Source organism: Pangasianodon hypophthalmus, chromosome 20 (genome assembly GCF_027358585.1).
Source record: "Pangasianodon hypophthalmus isolate fPanHyp1 chromosome 20, fPanHyp1.pri, whole genome shotgun sequence".
NCBI classification, from domain to species: Eukaryota; Metazoa; Chordata; class Actinopteri; order Siluriformes; family Pangasiidae; genus Pangasianodon; species Pangasianodon hypophthalmus.
In genome coordinates, this window is record NC_069729.1 from 17810290 (window position 1) to 17834112 (window position 23823).

General features: G+C 36.2%; 1 protein-coding gene across 4 annotated transcripts in view; it reads right to left on the bottom strand.

The window, feature by feature from the left end:
• Positions 1–23823, bottom strand: part of arhgef10la (Rho guanine nucleotide exchange factor (GEF) 10-like a) — a 151820-nt gene that overhangs the window by 18572 nt on the left and 109425 nt on the right. For all 4 annotated transcript variants that reach the window (XM_034314471.2, XM_034314470.2, XM_053242448.1 and 1 more), the window contains 4 exons: positions 16693–16779; positions 9047–9258; positions 7745–7902; positions 3785–3927 (listed from right to left, as the gene is read on the bottom strand). In XM_034314471.2, the coding sequence (XP_034170362.2) occupies positions 3785–3927; positions 7745–7902; positions 9047–9258; positions 16693–16779 (600 nt within the window). The remainder of the gene's footprint in view (positions 1–3784; positions 3928–7744; positions 7903–9046; positions 9259–16692; positions 16780–23823) is intronic.

Here is a 23823-nt window from a genome sequence, read left to right on the forward strand (position 1 = left end):
ACTCAAATAGATCTAATAAGATTGTTTACGTGTAATAGTTAAATTTAACTACCAAGCAATCTACGGTCGACAGAAGATTTTGGATTTTTTTTGTTTTGTTTTGTGTTTGATTAAGTAAAAATGCCAATGGCCTAAATATATAATTTTGTAATTGCACATTTGTGTACGTCAGTAACCAACACTTACGGAAAGTTACAAGCTGAACAGTTTTTCATTGTGTTGATGTGTTTTTAGCCCAACAGGGTAAATGTGAAAAAACACACTAGAATGCACCTCAAGCTACTGTGACTGAAAAATGCTTTTTAACTGAGAAAAGAACGATGGTCTGTCTCAGGGGTTGTCAACTGGTGGGCTGCGGTCCGGATGTGGAGCTAGCAAAGTACTTCAGCAGATCAAACCGTGTACTTGAAAAAAATATTGTGACAGAACTGATAAATGTATTTTTTCAAAAATGGATGTAATTCAGCGACTCCATGAACCAGCTCGAACCGGCTAGTGTATCAGATCTTCTGCTAGAGACTTTAGCTTATAAAGTGGAGAATTTTCACAGACTGTCATAGATTTTACATTTTATGTAAAAGTACAATTTTGCATCTACATGCAAAAAGGGTCTTATATTTTCATGACTAGATTTGTTTAAAAATTAGACAGAAACTATGTCAAGGACCTCAGTGGCTGACTTTAAATGGGTGACGAACTTTATGGTTGTCCAGATAAAAATTTACTGTGTAGGTCTGGAATGGAGCTAATGGCATGGTCATGCAACCATTCCACACAATCCACACCATCTACCCAAATATCAGACACATCAGTTTTCGTCATCAAGGAAACCAAACATGAGCAGCATCAAAGTGGTGCACAGTTTAAAAAAAAACTGTTCTGATTTCTCAGAAAAGTCCATACGAAAAGAAGAGCCTTTTAAGACCCTCTTGTATAATGAGAAAGAGGAGACATTTAACAAGTGCTGCCCTAATGAGGTACAAGAGAACTGTACTGCTCCTTATCGGGCCTCTGCATGCAGGCCCTTGAGGTCCATTACTGAAAAAGCTCCCACTGTGAGTTCTCCAGTGCAAGGGTGATGGAGATTAGTTGGTAGGGGCAATTCAATGAGGGGAAATAACACTGTTCTCTTCTCTACACACCATCAGATGGGTATTAGCACCTGTTCATGTGTGCCCTTGCCTAAGGCAGCTCCTTTTGTTTGAGTGCAGGGGAGATGAAGAAGACTGCCTTTGATGGGTTTTCTCTTTTAATTGAATTGCCCGGCAGTGGGTGTATTTCTCATTCTGTCTCTCATCATGCATTGCTCTCTGCTTGGTGAGTGAAATTTGGCTTGATTCTTTTCTCGGTTCCCAAATGAAGACAAGTAAATGCTGTCACGCAACACCCCTTATAAAGATATATAAACTTGGGTTAAATCCTGTTTTCTGCTTGCCTTCGCAGCAGGGTGGTTAATCCAAAGACAGTTGTCTTTCCATTAAATGTTAAGGGGCATCGCCCTTCATTACACTCCTGGGCAAAAACAGGACCAAGCCCAAAATGGCAAATATTAAGCTTTTAATGATCCTAACAACAAAACATTGATCAGAAAATTGGCAAGAATTAAACAAATGCACTCTTATGACCTCCTCTGCCATCATTTGCTCGTTTACTTTTGCTGCAGTGAACTGTTTGGGGAAAAGCTAGAAACAGGGAAATTCACTTATACAGTCTTCTTGTACACAAAGGTAAAATCAGGTTAATGATTAAAATGTTTCATATTAACACATGTCTAGGTGTACAAAATTTTCCAAAAATATCTTCTGGGATTTTTTTTTTCTTAAAATATTAGTCATTATTTGGTTATGTGCCACACCTGATGCAGCCCATTAAGGGCCACAATGCTTAAACATATAATTATTATTATTAATAATAATTATTATTAATAATAATTAATAACATTTATTTATTTAATATATTTAGCTAAACAAAATACTACTGGAAAACATAATAGTGTTTCTGAACAGTCCTCTGGCTGGTTAACCATTCTAGGTAGAACCATTTTTACTTGAAGGACTCAAACTTACTCAAAGAACTCTACTTGAAGAAATATCTGAATATGCTGCCCCAAAGGGTTCTTTAAACTTCAAAATACTTCTTCAAAATCCTGAAGGGCTCTTGTTAATGAATTATAAGAACTATTATAATTACAGCTATTCTTAAAACCCAGAGGAATTTTCAGATATTGGAATACACTCAGAAGAAAAGGGGTTTTTCGAGGATAGTTAAGGATTCTAAGATAGGAAGACACTTTGTTATATAGTTCTATACAGAACCTTTAAGAATTCCACAAGGAGACCACAAAGAACCCTTAAGAATTCTACAGAATGTATATTCATGTAATTTTGTTAATCTCCATCTGGTATGTCCCTCTTAGAGAACCCTCAAATCTTCTATGTAGAGTTCCTGACCATCCAAAGACGTTTTAAGGAGAATTTTTTGTCCTAAGAGTGCAAGCATGAACCAGGATGCTTCCTTACATGTATTCTGGCATGGAGAAACATTTAGAAGGATGGTATCTTTTGCCCCATTATGCCTGACGAAGATTTCTAAGGTTTACCCTATGCACCACTTTCTCCTCTGGAAACCAATGCTTAAAATGCCTTGTTCTCAGATGTTCTCCAATCCTGAAGGCAGATCACTGACTTTGGGCAGCTAGAAGGCACTTACTGACGTATGCTAACCTGGAAACTGTTTTGCTAGTAATGCAGAGCCAGTGTGTGACATAGGTGACATATGCAGCTGTCTAGGGAGCCATCCTGGGGAGGCGCCATTGTACCATGCATTCAAGTGTATGCTGAAAAGCAAGTAGCCAGTGTCTAAACACCTCTCGTTAAATATACCACAGCCACCTTCCTTTGCAGGTCCTGTGGAATGATATAAAGACATGGTAGCACTTCTTCAGACATGGTACAAATCCAATAGGAATATTCAAATCAGAAGTCAGACCTCACAGAGACACAACAGGGTGGCATTGGGTAGCCAGGGTGAGCTCTATCCACAGAGAAAATCTGGTATTTGTCAGTGCACCCAAAGGGGAGTTATTAAGTTTCAAATGATGAGGAGTTATCAAAGGTACCAATGCTCTAGACTTGGCGGTTGAGAAATCAGGACTGAACTCAGTCCACCCGAAGCTTGAATTCAAGCAACACACTTTGCTGTCTGCAGTTTAGCTTTGAAAGACTGAAGAAGAGCATTGACAGCTACAAAGCCTCAGCTACATCTCAACTACAGCCAATGGCCCAAGATGTACCTAGAGAGGAAGGGATACAGAATTTGAATTGACAAGAAGTTGATTTCAATACTCAAAGTGAGCACTGGAGGACCAAAAATTTCAATGGCATCAAAAAAAGGACGAACAAAATGTTTGAAGTAGGAGTGAGCCTAAAAAAATGTATGAATAGTGTAAAATGTTTAAAAGCTGAGGCTTACAAGCAGCACCTCAGGGTATGGCCGCCTCTGTATTTGAGTTGTCCCTGGAGAAAGATTATGAGAAGGTCCAGTCTAGTTCATCAGCCAGCATGGTTTATAAGTGACAGACAACAAACCCCCAGATGAGAGTGTGTGACCACAACAGCAATGGATGGCTGGGCTATAGCCTTATTGATCTTCACACACAATCTAATTTGTCCGTCACTGGGTGCCAAGCACTTTTGAGTTATGACCTGCACTATTCCATATGCTATTTTTAGAAAAGAATGAGAGAACAGCTTGATAAATGGGAATTTTCAAGCAGGAACCTTACCCGAGTGGACAAGCTGGAGACGTCGATGACTGAGACGGAGTTGCCACAGCTGGCCCATATGGAGTCGTCTAAAGCCAGCAATGTCCGAACTGGCTCATGACCCACTAAGACTTTACGATAAGACTCTGGGTTCCACAACTCACCTATAAATCCCAACATATCAACAGTTGATATAAATTAATAGATAAGAAATGCTAGAAATAAATGATAAAAGGAGTGCAGGATAAAACAGTTAAAACCAGTCAATTAGCACTTTCGCTTCACATCAAATAGCATAGCCACAAAAAAGTACTGCATGGTAATTTGCTCAAGGCAAGTCACTTAAGCTAAATTGGTTCTATTAGCACTCAAGAGTATATCCCTGTGGTTGTGAGCCAAATGAGTAAAAGTGGTATCAGTGCTGTTTTATATCTAGCAGCAATTCAAAACCAAAAGGATCATACCTGATGATGAAATCGGTATGCGGGCTGTACTTCACGAAATCACTAGTTGTTAGTATTCTCACTAGTCAGGTTAATGACTAAACATTTTGTAATGTAAAGTTTCCTCTCCAGCTCCCTCTTTTTCCTCAATTATTCTCCAAATGAGGCAGATCTCTTTCTTTGAGTTCTAATTACAGGGCGTGATTAGATGGAGTGTGTTGCACAAGCTCCCACTGCACCTCCATGGCCTGCTAATGAAGCAAAATTAAATAAGGAAGGGTGGCGAGTCATTTAATTAACATTTTGAGTTGTTTATTTCTGTCTTTGAATCAGGAATAGACCAACAATGCCTTCGAAATCTTTAGGTTAATTGCCTAGCATATTCCAAATGTCAGTCTTCCTTTGTTTCAAATGCACACAGTGAAAACGTCTCATGGACACTCGTACATTAGATTTGTTTTTACATCATGGAGGACATTTTTGTGGGGGAAAGAGAAACATCCAGAGGTGTGACCTTTAACAAGAGAGTTTTTGATTTGTGTCTCATTCATATGTATATTATAGTATATTGCTTTAGAAGGTGTTCTTTACCAATGTGCACACCTAATTATTAAACTTATATATGTTCTTCATGCTCATTGAATTAAGTCATCAATGAGGAAACAAGGAATATTCTTCAAAACTATTATGTAAGAAAGGAATAAAATACTTTTTTAAAATAAAATCCACTTATGTACAATGAATGTTTTGGAACGTCCACAAGACAAGTTAGAAAATTTCCCTTATGTTATAACAGCTGTAAAGAGTTACTCCCTAACCAGACTTTTCTTTTTTCTCTCTCAATTGGAAGACAGAAAAAAGGAGAAATTGGAAAGTGCAAACTCTTCTGTCCTGAAGACTTTCGCGTGGTGGAAAACGTACTGACTATAACAAAGCGTCGACACTGGAGACTCTTTTCATCATTGTTAAATAAGTCTAATTACAGAAAGCTTCACCATATCAACAATTACACATTTTTTTCTTTGTTAACTAACATGTTTTGTTTGAAATTGTTTAATATTAGTTTTACATGATATGGAGTATCCACTACACACAATACTGTGAATTATTACAGAAATAATAATATATTAGAACAAGACAGTTTGCTTCCAAGTTATAATGACAATTATATTTTTATCCCTATATTTAATTCATACTAATATTTCTACTATAATTTATTCTTTTTTAAATGTTTTACTTATTAGGCTTTAGATATTCATATCTTTGTTCATATGTATAAAATTGTATTTATTTATTCATTTATTCAAATTACATGATCTCTCTGGAACTCATCTATTTTTTTTTTTTTTTTTAACCGGACACTAATTTTTTATATTTTTAATGTTTACTAGGCATACAGCACCAGTGCCATAATTAATCTTACTTTAAGCTTGGGTGGAATTAATGTTTTGCAGTCAGACGCAGGTAAACAGAAGAAAGTGATAAACTCATGAAGCAATGCCTGCTTTTTCTGTCAACTGCTGATATGCTGTAGGCTCCAGGTCTTGTGCCTAACAGCATTTAACATGCAAATGTATGGACAAACACACACCAAACACAGATTGTTGGCTATGCATCTTAAACTGGGATGGGAATCTTAAACTGTGCTGTGCCTGGTCGCATACATTGTCATTACATCACTCTTACTTACAACAAATGAATAAGACACTGATGCAAGCAGAAATAATCGTTTACGTTCAAGTTAATACTGAATTCCATACTTCACTAACACAGAACCCAGAGCTCATCTCATCTCATCTCGTCTCAACTCTGCGTGCGTACTAAATACATGACAGGACGCAATATGTTTTTCATGCACTCCTTTGTGCATTCATGCTATTAGACAAAAAAATAGAATATTTGACGCTGATGAAAGAACAAATAGAACTTGGAAACAATCAGACGCATTTGTAGTATTAATTTGATTTGATTACCCTTTTACTCCATTGAGTCCCTTTCATTGGCAGACATAATAATATAATCATTATCACACTTAATTACCCCTTCCATTTAGTGCTTCATCCCATTAGTGAAAAGGAAAACACATCGAGAGACACTGTCTACACTGGCACAAAATGCTGTATCCATATATATATATATATATATATTTTATCTAATCAATACGAAATGTAAACATATAAAGGTATAACTATTTTGGAAGGAGCCTAATGAACCACATGTTTATTTTACACATAGCTTTATTATAGAGACGCACTAACTGGCAATAAAAATACTTCTTATACACCTTTAACTGTAATTATCACTCAGAATTAGTCTAAGCTCCAAAAACTTACCAATTAGTGTTTGAAGATTTTTTAAAAAAATCCCAAATTTTGAACATCCAGTGGAGAGCCATTAAATCCATTATTTAAAAAAAGGAAAGAATATGGCAGAAGTGTAACTCTGAAGGAGTTAGAGAGATCCACAGCTAGGATGAGAGAAGCTGACCACAAGACAACCCTAGCCTGGACACTCCACAAATCTGGGCTTTATGGAAGAATGGGGAATCATGTGAAATCCTATTTGGACTTTGCCTAAATGCATGTTGGAGTTTCAGAAAACACGTGGAAAAAGGTTCTCTTGTCTGATGAGGCCTATCTGGCCTTGGCACAAAGCCCTATGTTTGGCAGAAACCCAACACAACTCATCACCCTGAGAACACCATCCACACAGTGAAGCATGGTGGTGGTAGCATCATGTTGAGAACCACCGTTGGCCTCTTGGATCCTTTTCTGATTTCTTGTCCAGCCACTGACTATTGTTGGACGGCCTCCTCAGGAGTGCTATATTCTTTCCACTTTTTAATAAAGTATTTAATGCTCTGTTGGATGTTCAAAGATTAGGATATTTGTTATAACCAAATCCTGATTGATACTTTTTACAGAACTTTGTCCCCGGCTTGTTTTGATAGCTGCTTGATCTTCATGATGCTGTTTGCTTAGGTGTGTGCTCTAAAAAAGAACAGGTGTATTTAGATTGTGGTGACGTGACCCTTTAATTGCACGTGGGTTCGACTCCATTCAATTAATTATGTCACTTCTGATGGCACCTGGTTGTGCCAGAACTAATTTGGAAGGGGTAAATACTTATGCAATCTAACCTTTACGCTTTTTATTTGTAAATAAATTTACAAAGTATTATTGATTCCCCCAACACTTCAGTATTATTGCCAATTTTGTATAGCTTCATGACATATAATCCCAATTACGCCAATTTCAGTTCCACTACAAAAGAAAGAAAATTTCAAGGGGGGTGAATACTTACACAAGCCACCATATTTTTATTTATTTAAATGCATATTTACACTCTAGCACTGGATTTTTTATCTTTCTCTTTGAAAATTTGTGTTTCATGTACCACTTGGAAATTAAGATTCAGATTCTGACAGGTTCAAAAAAAAAAAAAAAAAAAAAAGCACTGGGACAGAGAAGTGAATGCTGCATACACATGGGCAGCCTTTGAAAAATTCAGATCAGATAGAATCTTATGTAACACGTACCTCCAGGCGCTCTCTCATAGCTGAGCAGTGTGCCATCCTGCAGGCCTGCGAACAGGAAGTTAGAAGCATATTTGAGACACAGGACAGGAGAACCCGTAGTATTCCGGAGGTCCAGAAGACACTGAGCTGATGTGTCCATGCTCCCATAGACCAGAATACTGTGGAAAAGAATATATCAAAGAATAACACGTTCATTAGTAACATTTTGCCTGAATGCTTCAGTGGTCTGTGTAACTTTTGATAACCATCTCAACTACTCAGTTGACTTATAACCTTCTTTTATTTTTATATTCTATTTCCTTGTTCTATTTATTTTGATTATATGAATTATAATTATATAAATTTCTTTACATTGTGTATACAAATATATTTCTAATATAATTTCTTCTTTTTTATTTATTGGGTTTTATATATTCATATATAGTCTGTATGTTCATATATAAGAATTGGGATATGTATAAAAATGTATTTTATTTATTCAATTATTTTTTATTAAAAACAAGAATCAAAATTCATTCAGAAGCACAAATGAAGCAAAAGGGGGTTTTATTTGCATCATGTTCTCAACAGAGGAGCAACTTCTTACAAAGGTATATAAAAAAAATTCAGTTCTTGCATAAGGGAATTTGGGAGAAATCTTGGATTTAATGCAAATATTTCCTTTCTTTTTGTTGTTGTTGTTGTGTTTTTGTTTTTGTGGCGCTAAGCTCAGGCGAGGCAGAACAAATGCCTGGTAAAAAAGGCATAATTTGCACAACTTTGGTATTTGATGCCAAAGTGAAATAGTGTGCGTCAATTTAGACAGAAGACTTTAGTTTTAATGTTAAAAAAAATCAACCACAGGTTCTGTTCACACATGAGCCTTTTGATAATTTCACCGGAGGTCTCATCCGATTATGTTGAGGAATCTTCACCAGCATTTTAACTTTGCCCTGCATTCTTATTAAACCCCTTAAGCCTTGTTAAAAGAGACTTTAGGTGATAAAACCTGCAAAAATGATGCTACTTTATCCAGCAATGTAATAATGATAAGAAGAAACATGTTACATTTTTCATAGGCTCACTCACACCTAGGGGCAATTTGGTGTAGCTAATCCACTACTGGCATGTTTTTGGATGTTGAACCTGGAGGAAACCAACACGGACATATGGGGAACAAGTGAAACTCCACAAAGATGGTAAACTGAGCTCGAGATTGAACCCAGGAGCCTTGACACCACTCAAAAATTTTACATTTCACACCTCAGTTTTCACCAGTCGGTGGTTGGAGCAATCAACCTCTTAACCCAACAATCACGCTACCTGCCATCATCCAGGCCGACGCAGACTGTGTTCCCGGCAGCAGTGGTGTTATGGAGAGCAGGATCAGCGTTGTCAGAATGACTGGGCTCAGACACAAACTCCAAACACCGAACAGGAGCTCGTACCTGAAAGCTTTTCACTGAGCGTGGAGTAGTTCGATTCAGGGAGAAAATCTCCACATGACCCTGTGCACAATCTCCGCCACTCGCTACCTGCAAGAGAAATAAAGCAGAGATATCACTGAAGGAGACAGTTGCTTAAAGACAAGTTATTTTGCACGTCCAAAGCAGGGTAAGAGAAGGATAGAGGAGAGAAAGAAGCAGAGAGAAACACACCAGGAGAATACAAAATACACAGGAACATACAGAAGAGGTCTGTAGCCTGCTCGAGTGCCTATGTTTCCTATCATACAGTATAATGGTATTCATGAAAGATGGTGGAATTTCCAGGAGGTTGTGGGAAGAAGACTAGTGACAGCAATAAATCTCTACATGAATTGCATTAATTCATCTTCAGTGACTATTTTATCCTGCTCAGAGTCATGGTAGATCCAGAGCCTATCCCAGAAACACTGGGAGTGAGGTGGTAACACACCCTGGATGGGAGGCCAGTCTATCGCTGGGCACCATGCACACACATTCACACACTCATTCACACCTAGGAGTGTAGCCGGTCCACCTCCTGGCAGGTCGGAAACCCAAACGGACATGGGAGAACCCCAAGCTCAGGATTAAACCAAGCTTGAAATTTGAATGGTCAAATTGATTTTGACTAACAAATTAAAAAAAAAAAAAAAAACATGTCGTTTATTTTATATAGAATGTGCATGATGATGTTCATCAGAGCGTGAACTACTGAGCAGGAGACCCTTCCATTTTTTTAACGGTGCCGATTTATCAAATATAACGTGCAGTACACAGTATTATGTAATACATCATGGTCAGTGTTCCTCAAGTTCCTCATATTCAGAGTTGACTTACGCAGGTCAGTTCAGTTTATTGAAATTATCTGCATGTAGTTCATGCCTCTGAGGTTGCCAGATCTTCCTCAAGTAGAAGCATCTGAGATAAGGTTTTTCAATAGCCATTAATATGCCATTAAGAAAAAAGAGTAGGGGATAGAAAATCTGGACTAAAGAAGCAGATCACATATTTATAATATAGTAATAACTGAGGGATTTTTTCTAAAGGTGGTAGAAAAAGGAGATTACAAAAGAGAAGCAAACTTTGCCAGTCATTACACTACTGAAGATCACTGTACTGTCTGTTCTAGCCAGTGGTATAATCAGAATGATTCTGTATCCATTATGTTTGACCAACCAATGTGCTACATTACTTCTAGCTCCCATGGACACCATACAGGCAAGAAGGTGAACCAAATAGTGATGGAAATAATGACAAAATGTGGGACCATAGATTTGCTACTGTGCTGTACTGTTAGATATAAAGAGTCTGCAGCTCTGTTTGAAATGATTCCTTTCCACTTTATGCTTGTGCTTGCAAAGCTCATGTCGGACTGCCTTGATCACATTTCCACTTTTTCTCTTTGCCACAATATTTTTTGCCTGTCAGCAATTTCAATTTCAAAGCTGAGAGTAAAGCTGAAATCAAATATCCTTTCAAATCAAGGCCATCTTTTCTCGGCTATCTGACATTCATAACCACTGTGCCTAATGCGTTCAGAGATTCATCTCAATAACTTTAAAAAAAAAATGGAGAGATCTTTTCATTACTTGAGTGGAAAGGGATCTTTGAATTGTTTTGACACTGTTCAACAATGTTGGGTTTTCTTTTGGATTGATGATTGATTGGAGTGAAAGAAAAGCACATTTGGTTGGTTTGATGGTAAATATAGGGAGCCAGCAATGGCTGCTTAGGAGGCTAAAATCGAATATCTATCAATAGCTTGATAATGAAACTGTTAGCGTTGAGCAATGCGTTATATCACAAAAACGATGTAGGGCAAAATATTTTAAACACACACACACACTTAAAGGAAGATGGGCAGCTAAATTTGGCAGCCCATGCTATGTTTCTTCCAAAAACAAAACAGGGCAACCAGAAAAGCTGCAAACCTTTCAAAAGCTCTAAACTTACAGATCTGTTGTCTGACCTTTTGTGTAATTTGTACTTTGCCTAGACAATGTGTGCTAAGTCTAAAGGCTTTTAATTTCTCCTACAAAGGCATTTTTTGGGGGAAAAAAAGAGTAAAGAATTGTCCTCGTTGGCATTCATTCCAGACGCAAATGTATTTCTCAATCACTGCTGATGACATGTTATGGATGTTTTGAAAAATATCAGCTCAAATAGAGCTCAAATCAAATCTATGACAAGACTGTCACTGATAGGCTGCATGAATCTGCAGTCTGGGCTAGAAAGAAATCAGCCCCAGCCTCTCTTCTTCATATTATTCTGTGTATTTTTTCTGATGACCATTGGTGGTGTTTTTGTGCTCAGTTCCATAAAAGTCCAAAATAATAATTTTGTCAACACCAAATAATCTGATGTAGATGGAAAAAGGAAGTCTACAAATAATTGTTGTTTTATCCTTGAAAGATAGGGGAATCTTAGCCCTGCTATCCCATTTATAGGAAAGGAGTATGGACAGAGTAAGACTTTTAGAAACGTATCTGTCACGTAAAGCAGGGAGGAGGCGGCTGCAAGTGCAGATTTTAGTTTTAATGAAAACACAAATGATACAAATAATGAGGTTTAGAAACACAAAACATGAACTACGATAACCAGGCAAAAGCAAACATGCACCAAAGAACATAACAAGAGTAACAAACAGCAACGGAAGACAAAAGCTAGACAAAATACTAGTGCTAATTAACCCAAAATGTGAAACAGGTGCATGCAGTCACGTGACGTGATCCTGAGGCGCAGTGGTTGATGGGAAACGTAGTTCAATGCCGATTTCGGCATATTCCTGACAGTACCTCATTCAAATTCAAATTCCTCCAGCAAATTTCTCCGGCAATAGAATCACACTCTCTCACCAAAGACATATTTGGAAAGGGTTGCGTAATAAATTAATAATCCACTCTAAAGAAACAGAGGATTTTGCTTTTATCAATACTCCCTTGTGGCACCTTGTTCATTAATAATTCATTTCCAATGCAGCAGAGACGCTCACAGTTACAAACTAACTGAACTCATTGGCAACCTAAGCGTGCCTTCACGCAAATTGGCTCATCCGTCGATGCTTAACCCTAAATCCACCAATTACCAAAAGCTGTCACTGAGCTGCAAGTTCAAAAGCTTGAAAAGAACCAAAGTGCCAAGTGTAATATTCCCAAAATGGCACAGTGGCAGAAAGTGGAAGATGTTTCTGGACAGCGAAGATTAATCTGTTCTCTAAAAGCGAGCTGCCTAAATATAGTGTTCAGCCACAGAAAACCTGCCTCAAAACTTCTGTACCATCATTTGTTTGATTTGTAATACAGCTACAGGATGTGTAGCTAAAGGCTCATGCACTTGATAGAGAGACAAATAATAAATAAAGCAAATAATGGCCTGCAGCACCAGCTGCACAAGATAGCGTAGACTTATCTCTTTGTCCAAATCCCTAAAAATAACCTCATCCCCATGTTAGCGCTGCTCATCCTCTCTTGGATTCAATCCAATTCCTGCCCGAGTCCAGGGAGATGGGCAAACTCATCAGTACATGTTTAGAGGAATACATATCTGGAATCATGCCCTGGACTCGTCTCTGTTTCTCAGCCAGGAAGCTGTGAAAACTTCTCGTTAAGCCAATGCACTGTCAGAATTAATAAGGCTATATTTGAGGAAGAGAGTAGAGAGGCGCAGAACAGGGCATCTGAGCTGTATTTTATCTATTACCCCTAATGGGCAGATTCATTCCTTCGTTTTTTGTTTTTTTTTAAATCATCCCTGCTTTGAGCCCAGTATTCCCGGGATAGGCTCTGATCAGGATAAACTGCTTACTGAAGATGAATGACTGAAGATTTTCCCATCTATCCTTAATAAAAACCTAAAATTTTCTGACAATGAGCTTCAGTTTTGTAGTGGGTTTGTTGGGCTGAAAAATATTTCCGTGGATGCACACAAAAATCCACTGGCTTCTGATGGCTGAACAAACTTTTGAACACCATGATGCAGAGAGCTTTTGTGCACAAGATATACTCACTAGAATTGACAAAAGATACTCTCATGCAGACCTGCCAACCCTGAAGTTGGCTGGAGGGGAGAAAATCTAATGTAAACAGTAAAAAATGTAACACAGTACATTTTCAATATAGTCCTAAATTGCTTGTCTAATGTAACTCAGGGACATAATGAAATGTTTCCACGTGGCCGACACTTTCACTGTTAATCTGCTGCTCTAACTGTTTGAACATGTATGTGCTGACTGGCACAAGATAGCAACCAGCATTTCTAATCACATTCTTAATTTCATTACCTAAAATTAGATTTGAAACTTGATTGTACACTTATTTTATATTATTTCAACCTTTTTGCTCTTCGGGTTGAAAACAAAAAGTACTGTTTTTGACCTTTTTCAGTGGGTGAAATTTTGGTGCATTCCTATTAAACCACTTTGTTAGGTATATATTTGTTTAATGTCAGCTATGTTAAACGTGAAGACTGTGCTTCGAGAATATTTTCAGGCAAAAACACATATTGCATAGTCCAATGTTAAAAATTTTAGAAGGTTGGCAAGTTTTCTCATGGGCAGGTCTACACATGGGCTTGGTTGTTTGGTTATCTGCATCTGCTTACTGATGCTTTGGTTGCAAAAACATGGACAGGTATAAAAAGAATGAGTGGATACAAAGTACATCACAAACACAAGGGCATGGCTTACAGTTAAAAGGTAATTGAGGTTAAGGTTCATCTCTATGAAACCAAAATAATCTCTACTATAATATATATATATACATATATATATATATATATATATATATATATATATATATATATATATATATATATATATATATAAATCCCACATGGCTTTCCATTCAAGAGAATTGGCTTTCTCACCTGACTGATGAAGCTTCAGTAGAAGAGGAGTATTCTTTATCTTACCATAATTGGATGGAACATTTAAAATCAAAGAAATGTCAAATAAATTTGTCCCATGGTAAACATCTAAACTATTCTTTTGTCAAATGATCAATGACCAAAGCCTGTTTGAGTCTATAAAGTGAGTAAAGGTGGAAAGCTGCACATCGCAGTAGACAAAGTGTTGTACTCGAAGAAAAATCAATATTTTAATGAATATCAGGAGCTGAGAGGCTATAAAGCTAGAGAGACAAATAAGAGGAGTGGAAGAAGGATGTCTGACTCACTGAATTATAAGCAATGTCATTAATTTGATCAAAGCCACAAGAAAAATCCCATGAGGCTATCTCGTGGCGTGATTAGCACCGTTCCTCATTGAGGAGGCATTTCGTGAAGGCTTATCCTCCCTCTGGTTTTCTCCATTTATCCAACTAGCGTGAAAATGCAACTACATGACACCTGATGTGAACTAAACGTGGAATCGACTGGACTGGATAAAAAAATGCTCATAAACAGGCACATACCATTTTTAACACTAGCATGATGAAATTCATAATTGATTTCAAATTTTAATTCATGACAAACACAGTATACAATATAATTTTGAACATTTTCTGAACTGTAATGTTTTAGTTCCAGCATTCTAAACTATGATTAGCCCCAAAAGTGAAAAAAAAAGTAAATTTTAGTATTTCACTCCAAATGTGGCACAGATGCATCACAAGCATATCATCAGGCACAAGTCAAACCTGCAGTTTCCAAACTTTTAAACAATACCAAATTTGTGTTTGTAAGTAAACAAGGGGTTATTTACTATTTGAAATGTGGGTAGGTATGTATGTATAAGTGACATATATTGAATACAGGTAAATTGTTAAAGACACTTTTGAGTTTAAAAGTAAAATGTTTCCATATATGTGAGAAGAAAAAATACCCAATCAATCCAGGGGGTTTTAACAACTGAAACATTGAAACTTTAGCAAAGTCAAAACTCTATATAGAATTCTGAAGACTGTAAAGAATTAATATATATATATATATATATATATATATATATATATATATATATATATATATATATATATATATATATATATATATACATTTTAAAAAAGACATTGGAATTAAAATGGTTAAAAACTGGTTCAATATTTCCAAACGTGGGTTGGAAATTGTCTTTTTTTTTCAATGTACAAGTAAACTAATTGTAAATGCCTTAAATATTAATCATTCAGATTCTCATTGAAATGTCTTTTATTTTACTTACTAAAATAAAGTTTTAGTTTTTTTAGCTGCACAAGCCACAGAACAATTCAGGTGCCTCACTGGCCAACTTTAGACGTTTCTTTAAGCCATCACCTTGTACTTCATTAACCAGCTTGTACTTCATCTAAACATTTAAATAAGCTTGACTGAGCTGCCAAATCAGACAAAAGCATCATGATGTCATTTCTCTTTCAGATTCACTCCTGAGTCTGGCCCCAGAATATCCCCTGCAATTCAAAATATCCCCAAATACAATTAACCCAAACACACAGATAAGGGCATCCTTTTGTGTCCAAGGGCACTGATTGGATTTGTCCAATTGCTATGGACTTTAGGATTATGTGATAAACTGAACAAAACTAGAGAGCAAAGATGAGCATGTGAAACTTCTAAAAGTGATATTACTTGGTTATTATATATAGTCGAAAGTGGTGGGAGGTTGAATATTGATTGCTTTATGGATCCTGAGATGAATTTTTATGAGCAGGAACTACTGTCATTAGAGATTCTGGCCATGAGTCTTGTTTTTATGTTATTATTCCAATAAAGCAATGTTTTGCTGTATAACATATTGCAACACAAGTCTTACTGTAGCAGTAACCTAAGTCATTATGTCAATATGTTATTTAAGGTACACATCCTATCTATAATGAACGACGAATACATTGAAAACATGTCACAATGCGTCCATAAGGCACTATACACATCATTACAATTAATTTTGAAAATGTAATGCTATTTAGCTAAATAATTAGTGTTCATCATAGGTAGCTAATGTAACATATTTCAAGAAATAAAACAGTGAAATTCTGTTGATTCAGTAGTTTTTTTTTTTTTTTAATGATGAACTTTACTTAACTTTTACCTTACAAACACTACAGATAAATTATTAAAATAGGATTAGAATTTCATACATCTTACCAACATCAGTAAGCTATACTTGTATAATTGTAATTGTAATGTATTTTCATAATTAAATATATGAATATATTATAATATGTTAAATATATAAAGGTTTTCAGTGTTTTCTTGTACTGTAATATTACGTTGTTATAGTTATTAACCTGTTTGACTGGTCCCTTAAAATGAATAGGTTTAATCCAAACCTCAATAATTCAAAAACATGTAAATTATATCATCTTGTTCTGCCCATGGAAAGTTCAGGAATAAATGGCCAAAATGTTATTGTACACTTTTAAATAATGTTCAGTGAGGGGGTCAGTGGAGTTTATTTGACAGTTAAAAGGATCCCTGGCTGTAAAAATTAAAATTTTCAAGAACTTATATATATATAAAATGTTACCAATATTGTTGATATTTCACACATAGACAAAGTGGTTTAATTCAACTTACCCAGAGGTATCCCTGAGGAAGCGACGTGCTCGCTGCAGAGAAACCAAGCAGAGCACATTGGACTGGATTGTGCAGTGCGGCTTCTAGCTAAAAAAAAAAAAAAAAAAAAAAGAAAAATCCTTTTTTATTGACAAAGTCAAACCTTCTAATAATATATTTTCAATGTCATTTTAAAAGTGAATTCAAACCAGCATGTCTGTGAGCATTCCTGAAGTAGTCATCCAAATTCCTGAATACATCATCCAAAAATGAAAAATGTCCACAATTTTCCCAATATGAAAGATATCATGGCATTTGAAAATTGCTTCAGTCCTCCAATAAAAGGCGGTGTTCATAAGGCTACATGACATCTACCTAAGCCCTTTATAAACCCACATCAGCTGTGATAGATGTCAATTTCGATGTCAAGTTGACTCTTGAGTCAACTGACAGATTTCTGTTGCCATAATGTTGTGTTATGACACCTGCATTAGAATGTTATAACAACTTCATGAAGTGACATAGCTCCCCAAGTGAGGGTTAATAGTAGCACTTACAAAAGTTCTTCAGTGTCTTCTGTACTTGACTAATGCCAGGTACAGAAGACACGGAAGAACTTTTGTACTTGGCATTAGCCAACTTCAACTTAACTGCTTATAACACCATGACATAGTGGTTTTGACACTGACAGTCATGTCATTGTATTAATTACGTATATGTTCTATGACTCCTAGAGAAGGTTTGGTTTTGATGTTTGATATGTCTCATAAATATCATCATAAGCACACTGAGCTACTAAATCAACTATAATTCTTACCTACTTATGTCAACCATAGCACAACCTTATGTCAAGAAGAAGCTATGTCACCTGACTTAGGTTGACTCAGGAGATCAGAATTTGCGACATGTGATGTCTGTTGTAACATACCTTTTTAAGCATCTATGCAGGTTTATGTCTGTTCTCAGGAAGGGCTTATGTAGGTTTCGTGTAGCTTTATAAAAACTTTTTTTGGGCAACCTAGACTTGTTCGCAAGTTGAATTAAGGTGGAAAAGTGTGTAAATTTCATTTTTGGCCCAACTAGCGATTGCTCCACTGAGCAAACATCTACAAATCCAACTGGAAAATGGTTCCAACAAATCATAATACATTGGCGATATTGATGTGTTTTTGCATCATCTGATATGATGCCAGTCTCTCTGAGGCTTCATGTTGTGCTATAAATAATAATTTCGCTTTGGATAAAAGCAACTCCCTTTGTTTAGCAAACACTGCCTTTTCCACCAAAGCCTCCAGCAAAGAACGGGCTCCAATTGCTACATGTTTAGCATGTTCAATTCAAATTTTTGAATATGAATAAAAATAGTTATTTGTTCCAGCACTCCTGAAGGCGTTTTCATTTGGAGAAGGTAGTAGCTAATGGTAGGCCTGAGAGCTTTTCACAGCAGCTAAACACAGAGCACTATAAAGGCAATGAAAGGTAGGCCAAGGCGCTTTCCTGCTGCAACAAAGTGGCCATATTGCTGGAACACTAAGGTCTAAACGTTGTTTATGTACTTTGAAAGAGTGAGTCAGTGGGAGTTGGGGCATTGTGACCACAGTTGCTGCTGACATGGTTTCAGATCATTGAAGCTCAAAGTCAAACGGGAAAAGTGGCAGCCATAAGAAATGAGCATCATGCAAATTTCGCTTCAATAAATAACTTAAATATACTGATGCAAAATATCAATATAGGAAATCGACAATTATTGAAACAAATACCAACCATATATATATATATATATATATATATATATATATATATATATATAGAGAGAGAGAGAGAGAGAGAGAGAGAGAGAGGCAGAGAGACATAGATAGATAGATAGATAGATAGATAGACAGATAGATTTTTTTTCATATTGAATGTTATATGGAATGTTTTGAATGTAATATCATTGGAATATTTGATTTACTAAAACAATGTTCCGCAGTTCATGATTATATATAGGAAAATCCACATTATTTCAAACACACACACACACATATATATATATATATACTGTACAGTAACTCTGACCATAGACTGTATCAGTTACCTTTTTATTTATTTATTTATTGTTTTTTTATTTTTAATTTAATAATAATGCATTTATTCCTTCTTCATACAGTAAGAAGGCAAGCTGCATTTTTTTCTTATTAAGACAAAATTTATGAGGACTGTGAGGGAACAAATGTTTATAACTGCTATACCGTAAGTGACAAACAAAAATATAACTAACAAGTAACTAAAGTAACTAAAATATGTGATGTATCTTCCTTTAATTAATAAAAAACTCATTAATAGTTGCTGTGGTAATTAAATTGCTGTAGTAAAAGACTTCAGGACGTGTTGTTATTAGAAAATAGTCAACTTCAGGGTGGTATTATTTTCCAGTAACACCATACCATGTCATGCTTTTGTTCTTACATAGTGTACTTTTTATGATATTTACAAAGCCGGCGTACATTTTAACACAATGTGAATGATATCAGCTGATATTTGCAGTAAAGTTTTGTTCACAAAGGTAATGTGATCTTTTTCTGCTTTGCAAAACATTTATATTTGGTGTAGACTCTTATCCAGAGTGATTTATAAAACTTGAAAACAGCTGAAGGGAAACAATAAAAAGTATTGTGAGAATCTGTAAGGATTCCGAATCTGACAGAATCGGAGATTTTTGCAGGGATGGAGTGATATTGCCTCTAAGACAAAGACAATTTCAAACCTATGAACATAAAATAATAAATACAAAGACGTTTGGAAAACCAAGAAGCAAGAAAATGAATCAAGGACATTTTTTTTTAAAGATCAGAAAGTAATAAACCTGCAGGTTTTCATAATGGAAACACTTTTATTATACAGGTAGGATTTTTTTTTTATTATTGAAGAATGGCAACATTTTTTTAAACATATACTGTAAATTTGTATTTTACTAAACTGGAGAATGTTAACAGCTGTTTTTAATGTAATTTTAAATGTAATTACTTGTATTTACTTACTTTTTGTAATAGAACAGTGGGCACAGATTCATAGAAACTGGGCAGTTGAAGGTTGAAAAAACCTCACCTGGTCTTTTTCCAAACTTCAGCTGTCCACAGTTTGAGTGAGTCTGTGCCCACTATAGCCTCACATTCCTTTTCTTGGCAGACAGGAAATGCTTTTCTGCTCAACACAGTTGTAAAGAGTGGTTATTTGAATTATTGTAGCGTTCCTATCAGCGCAAAGCAATGACTGAATGAAGGAATGAATGATTGAATGAATGAATAAATGAATGAATGACAGTGCATGTGTGTGTGTGTGTGTGTGTGTGTGTGTGCTGACTGGTGTTTGTTTGCACTGGAATTTTTATTTGCAAATGTTTGTGACTGTTTAAGGTTATGTTAGTAAGGTTAATATTATCTGGTTCAGTGACTTTCTTATGTATTGCAAAAAAAAAAAAGTTTCCTCATATAAAGGCATCATTTTTTTTACAAGCTACCTCCTTTTTCTTATTTCCACATAAATATTAGGTGCTAATACCTACTTACAAATAGAAGGGATAAATATTAAAACGCACATGACATTAAACTTATGGGTTCAGAAAGATATGGCTTTCCAGTGTGTTTATGGATTGCTGCATAATTAGCAAAAATTCTACACCAGTCCCGGACCATATAATTGCCAGAATTTTACAATGTTCACAGACCACAAACAGCATTTCCATCGTAATATTTCACGAGAGAACGAATGCTGAGCGAAGCGGCAGAGCAGAAGGTATGTGTAATTGCATCGTGGAGAGTTGTGTGTGTGTGGGGGGGGGGCGAAGTGGGTGGATGTCAGTGTGTCAGTATCTGTGCAGCTTTAATGCCATTTAATGTTGCTGCAGAGGAAAGTGAGCATCAATCACTAGTAATTTATGACATCAATCACGCCTTCAACCCCCCCTTCAGCAGAATGTATGTGCAAATACAAACATGCCAAAAATAAAGTGAGTCAGATGACTGCCTGAGGCCATCTGTCCAACATGAACACTCCCACCCCCCCCACACACTTGAATATTGAATCACCTCGTTGACTCACAGTCATCCAGCACATTCTGTCCTGCTGCTGGCCTCATTTTTATTCCATCTTCCCTTTCACCATCTAGAACAGATATGTTTAATTGGTAATCAAACATCAGTCATGACGAGAGCACACGCTAGCTGCTCACAGTGGCCCGAGTCATTCGAGAGTCTAGCTGTGTGAGATGCAGGCAATCTTTGCAGGTGGAGATTGCTTTGTCTTTGACCAGTCTCCAGTGAATAGCAAGTTGTTCTATCTGGCTATCTACTCAATCTGGAGGCCCCAGCAGTGGACTACATGATTCCCTGCAGTAACAAATGTATTCTGGATTCTCAAAGGGCATCTCGCAGACTGCTGTCCAGATGCACAAGTAATATAGTAGCTCTCAGTCTATCTCAGCTACAGTGAGGGGGGGTTTCACTTCTTCATGTGGAATTGCTGCATGATCTGGTTTACTTCTGTCTGCCGTCTGTCTGCAGGGATGTACTTCCTAAAATGTGACACTTGATAGTTATAGCCAAACAATTTATTAAGCTAGCCCTAGGCCTACATATATATAAACCCTATATATATACTGTATATATATATAAACCCCTGAATCAGGTATTCAATGAAAATTTGTGAAGGTCCATTTACATAAAATTTCATTCTTATAAAGGTTCAGATAACCATTAACGAGCAGTTTCTGGCAACAAATAGGCCAATTTCATCATGTTTAGTTTCACTGTGGCACTTCATGTTACCACTTTTGATGCCAAGAGACTCCGAACAGAGGAGACATCTTTTCAAGCAGAGAATAACTGATCTCTCTATCCAAAAAATGTAGAGAACAAAAACTATCCTTGCCTTCATTTCATTAATTAGACCAGAGAACTGTAATAAAATTAAAAATCTATGAAAGTCTAAAAGTCTTAATTTTCTGAACTAATGTCTCTATATTCTGGCCAAGTGAGCTTTTGTAAGCTAAATAATTTGTATAAATCCATGTGATTGGATAAAACACAACAGATCTGCTACAGAAACCGAGCTGGTTCATGTTTAGAAAACTAGAGTCACTGAAATAGGTTTTTTTTTGTTTCTTTTTTTCAGTTTATCATCTTTGCTCCTGTATTTTTTTTTTCAAGAGCTTGGGTACACATCTGGACCGTGCTCCACCAGTTGATGACCTCTGACCTCAACCCTCTAGGAGCCATTGGCAGCTTCAGACTTATATTCCTCACCCTCACAGTTTCACAGTAGTTACTGAATAATTTATCAAAGTTACTGACTAGAATACGTTCCTATGAATAATAGAATTATAACCCAAGAGTTTAAGGTCTTCAAGACAACCTGAAATCAAAGCTGGCCTTCCTGACATTGTTAGTTTGTTAGCATCCCTAGTATTCTATGTAGAATAGCACAATTATATGAAATTCTTGTTGTCCCATAATCATCCATGAAAATGCAACAACTTTTGCAAACAAATATTGATATCTGATTATTCGTAACCATGCAGGATGGGCATAAATAACATTAATCTACATGATCACATCATGTTTCACATCTTGTCCATTTTGCGTGCTTGCCTTAAATACAGTTTGGTGCATTTCTACCTGATGTTGAGAAATATAGAGTGTTGTTTATTCAAATCAACACAAACTCTGAAAATAGTAATATTGCCGTTAAACCTACATAGACACCATATAATCAAAAATTAGTTTTCAGCTTCTTAGAACTTAACAATGAATTGAACCTGTTCCTACAAAGCATGCAGAAATGAAATTACAAAAATGATTATACTATGTATATATACACAAATTGCAGATATCTCTTTTTAGGACTTCAGAGGCTTAAGTCCAAAATTATGGCAATATCATGCATATTCAGAGTTGCGTTACGCACCTGCTTATATAGATTTTGTGAGCTTGCCATTCAGACTATGCAAATTACCTGCGTGTAGTTCACACCTCTGAGAAGGCGAGATTGTTCTTGAGTAGCAGCATCTGAGACGGGGATTTTCAATAGTGTCTAGACCATCACATTTAAAAATAATTGCTTTGCTTTAAGCCCAAATATAGGAATAGCAACTGTGGACTGAACTATGAACTTGGCTGGCAAATGTAATTTGATGTGGGCTAAAATGAAGAGACAAATTAAAAATAAAAAGATAAAAAAGGATTTATAAATGAGATGATGTGAAAGCACTAAAATACACATAGGAGTCTAGTATATTACCAATATATTGCTGCATGAATAGTTCTAGTTGTAATGACACACATTAGTCACTGCATTTGCTGTCAAATCAAATTTGCTGCAAATATACATTTAGATTTATATTATATTTATATTTTTTGCATTTTATTTTTTAATTTTTTAATGCATTAACCGTTAACTGTGTGCACAATTCAATGAAGCCACAGGATACTGAAATCGTATCCTTGAGATAAGCAATGCCTCTGATTAAAGTTAAGATGCTGTTTCCCCCCCAATATTCTATTCGGTTTAAATAAATAAATAAATAACTGGCTTCAAAAATCATTTAAAAGTTTCTGAGTGTATTTACAGCCCCAAAAAAATGACACATAAGTGAGACAGATCTCTATATTACTCATAATCCCACCAAAACTTCTAAATAGCACTTAATTCCGTAGTTACATCTTAGGTCTGAATACTGATGTGTGCAATTTAAATATTAAATCCTCAATATGTGCACGTAACTCAACGGCCCATAGTTTCCACAAATCCTTTGCTGTTCTCTGGAAGGTTCTAAAGCCTGGAAGGATTTGATCCAATTGGAATAGATACACATTGTAAATACTGTGGGTCTAGTCTGACTCTATCGTGTTGTACAGATGCATGGAAACACCCTTCTGCTAGGAAGAATGTATCAGCACACAAAGTCAGAGACTCTTAGCATAGTGCATCCATCAGCAGTGAGAAAGTGATTTACATATCAACATGATGCCCCATTCCACAGAGTCAATTTCGCAGGGCACACATCCTACCAGACTTCCTCTCGAAACCCATCTGCTGCTCTTTCAGCTCCAGGAACGGCAGTGAAAAGAAAAAGAAGAAGAAGAAGAAAAGATGGCAAGCAGGTTAGTATATGAA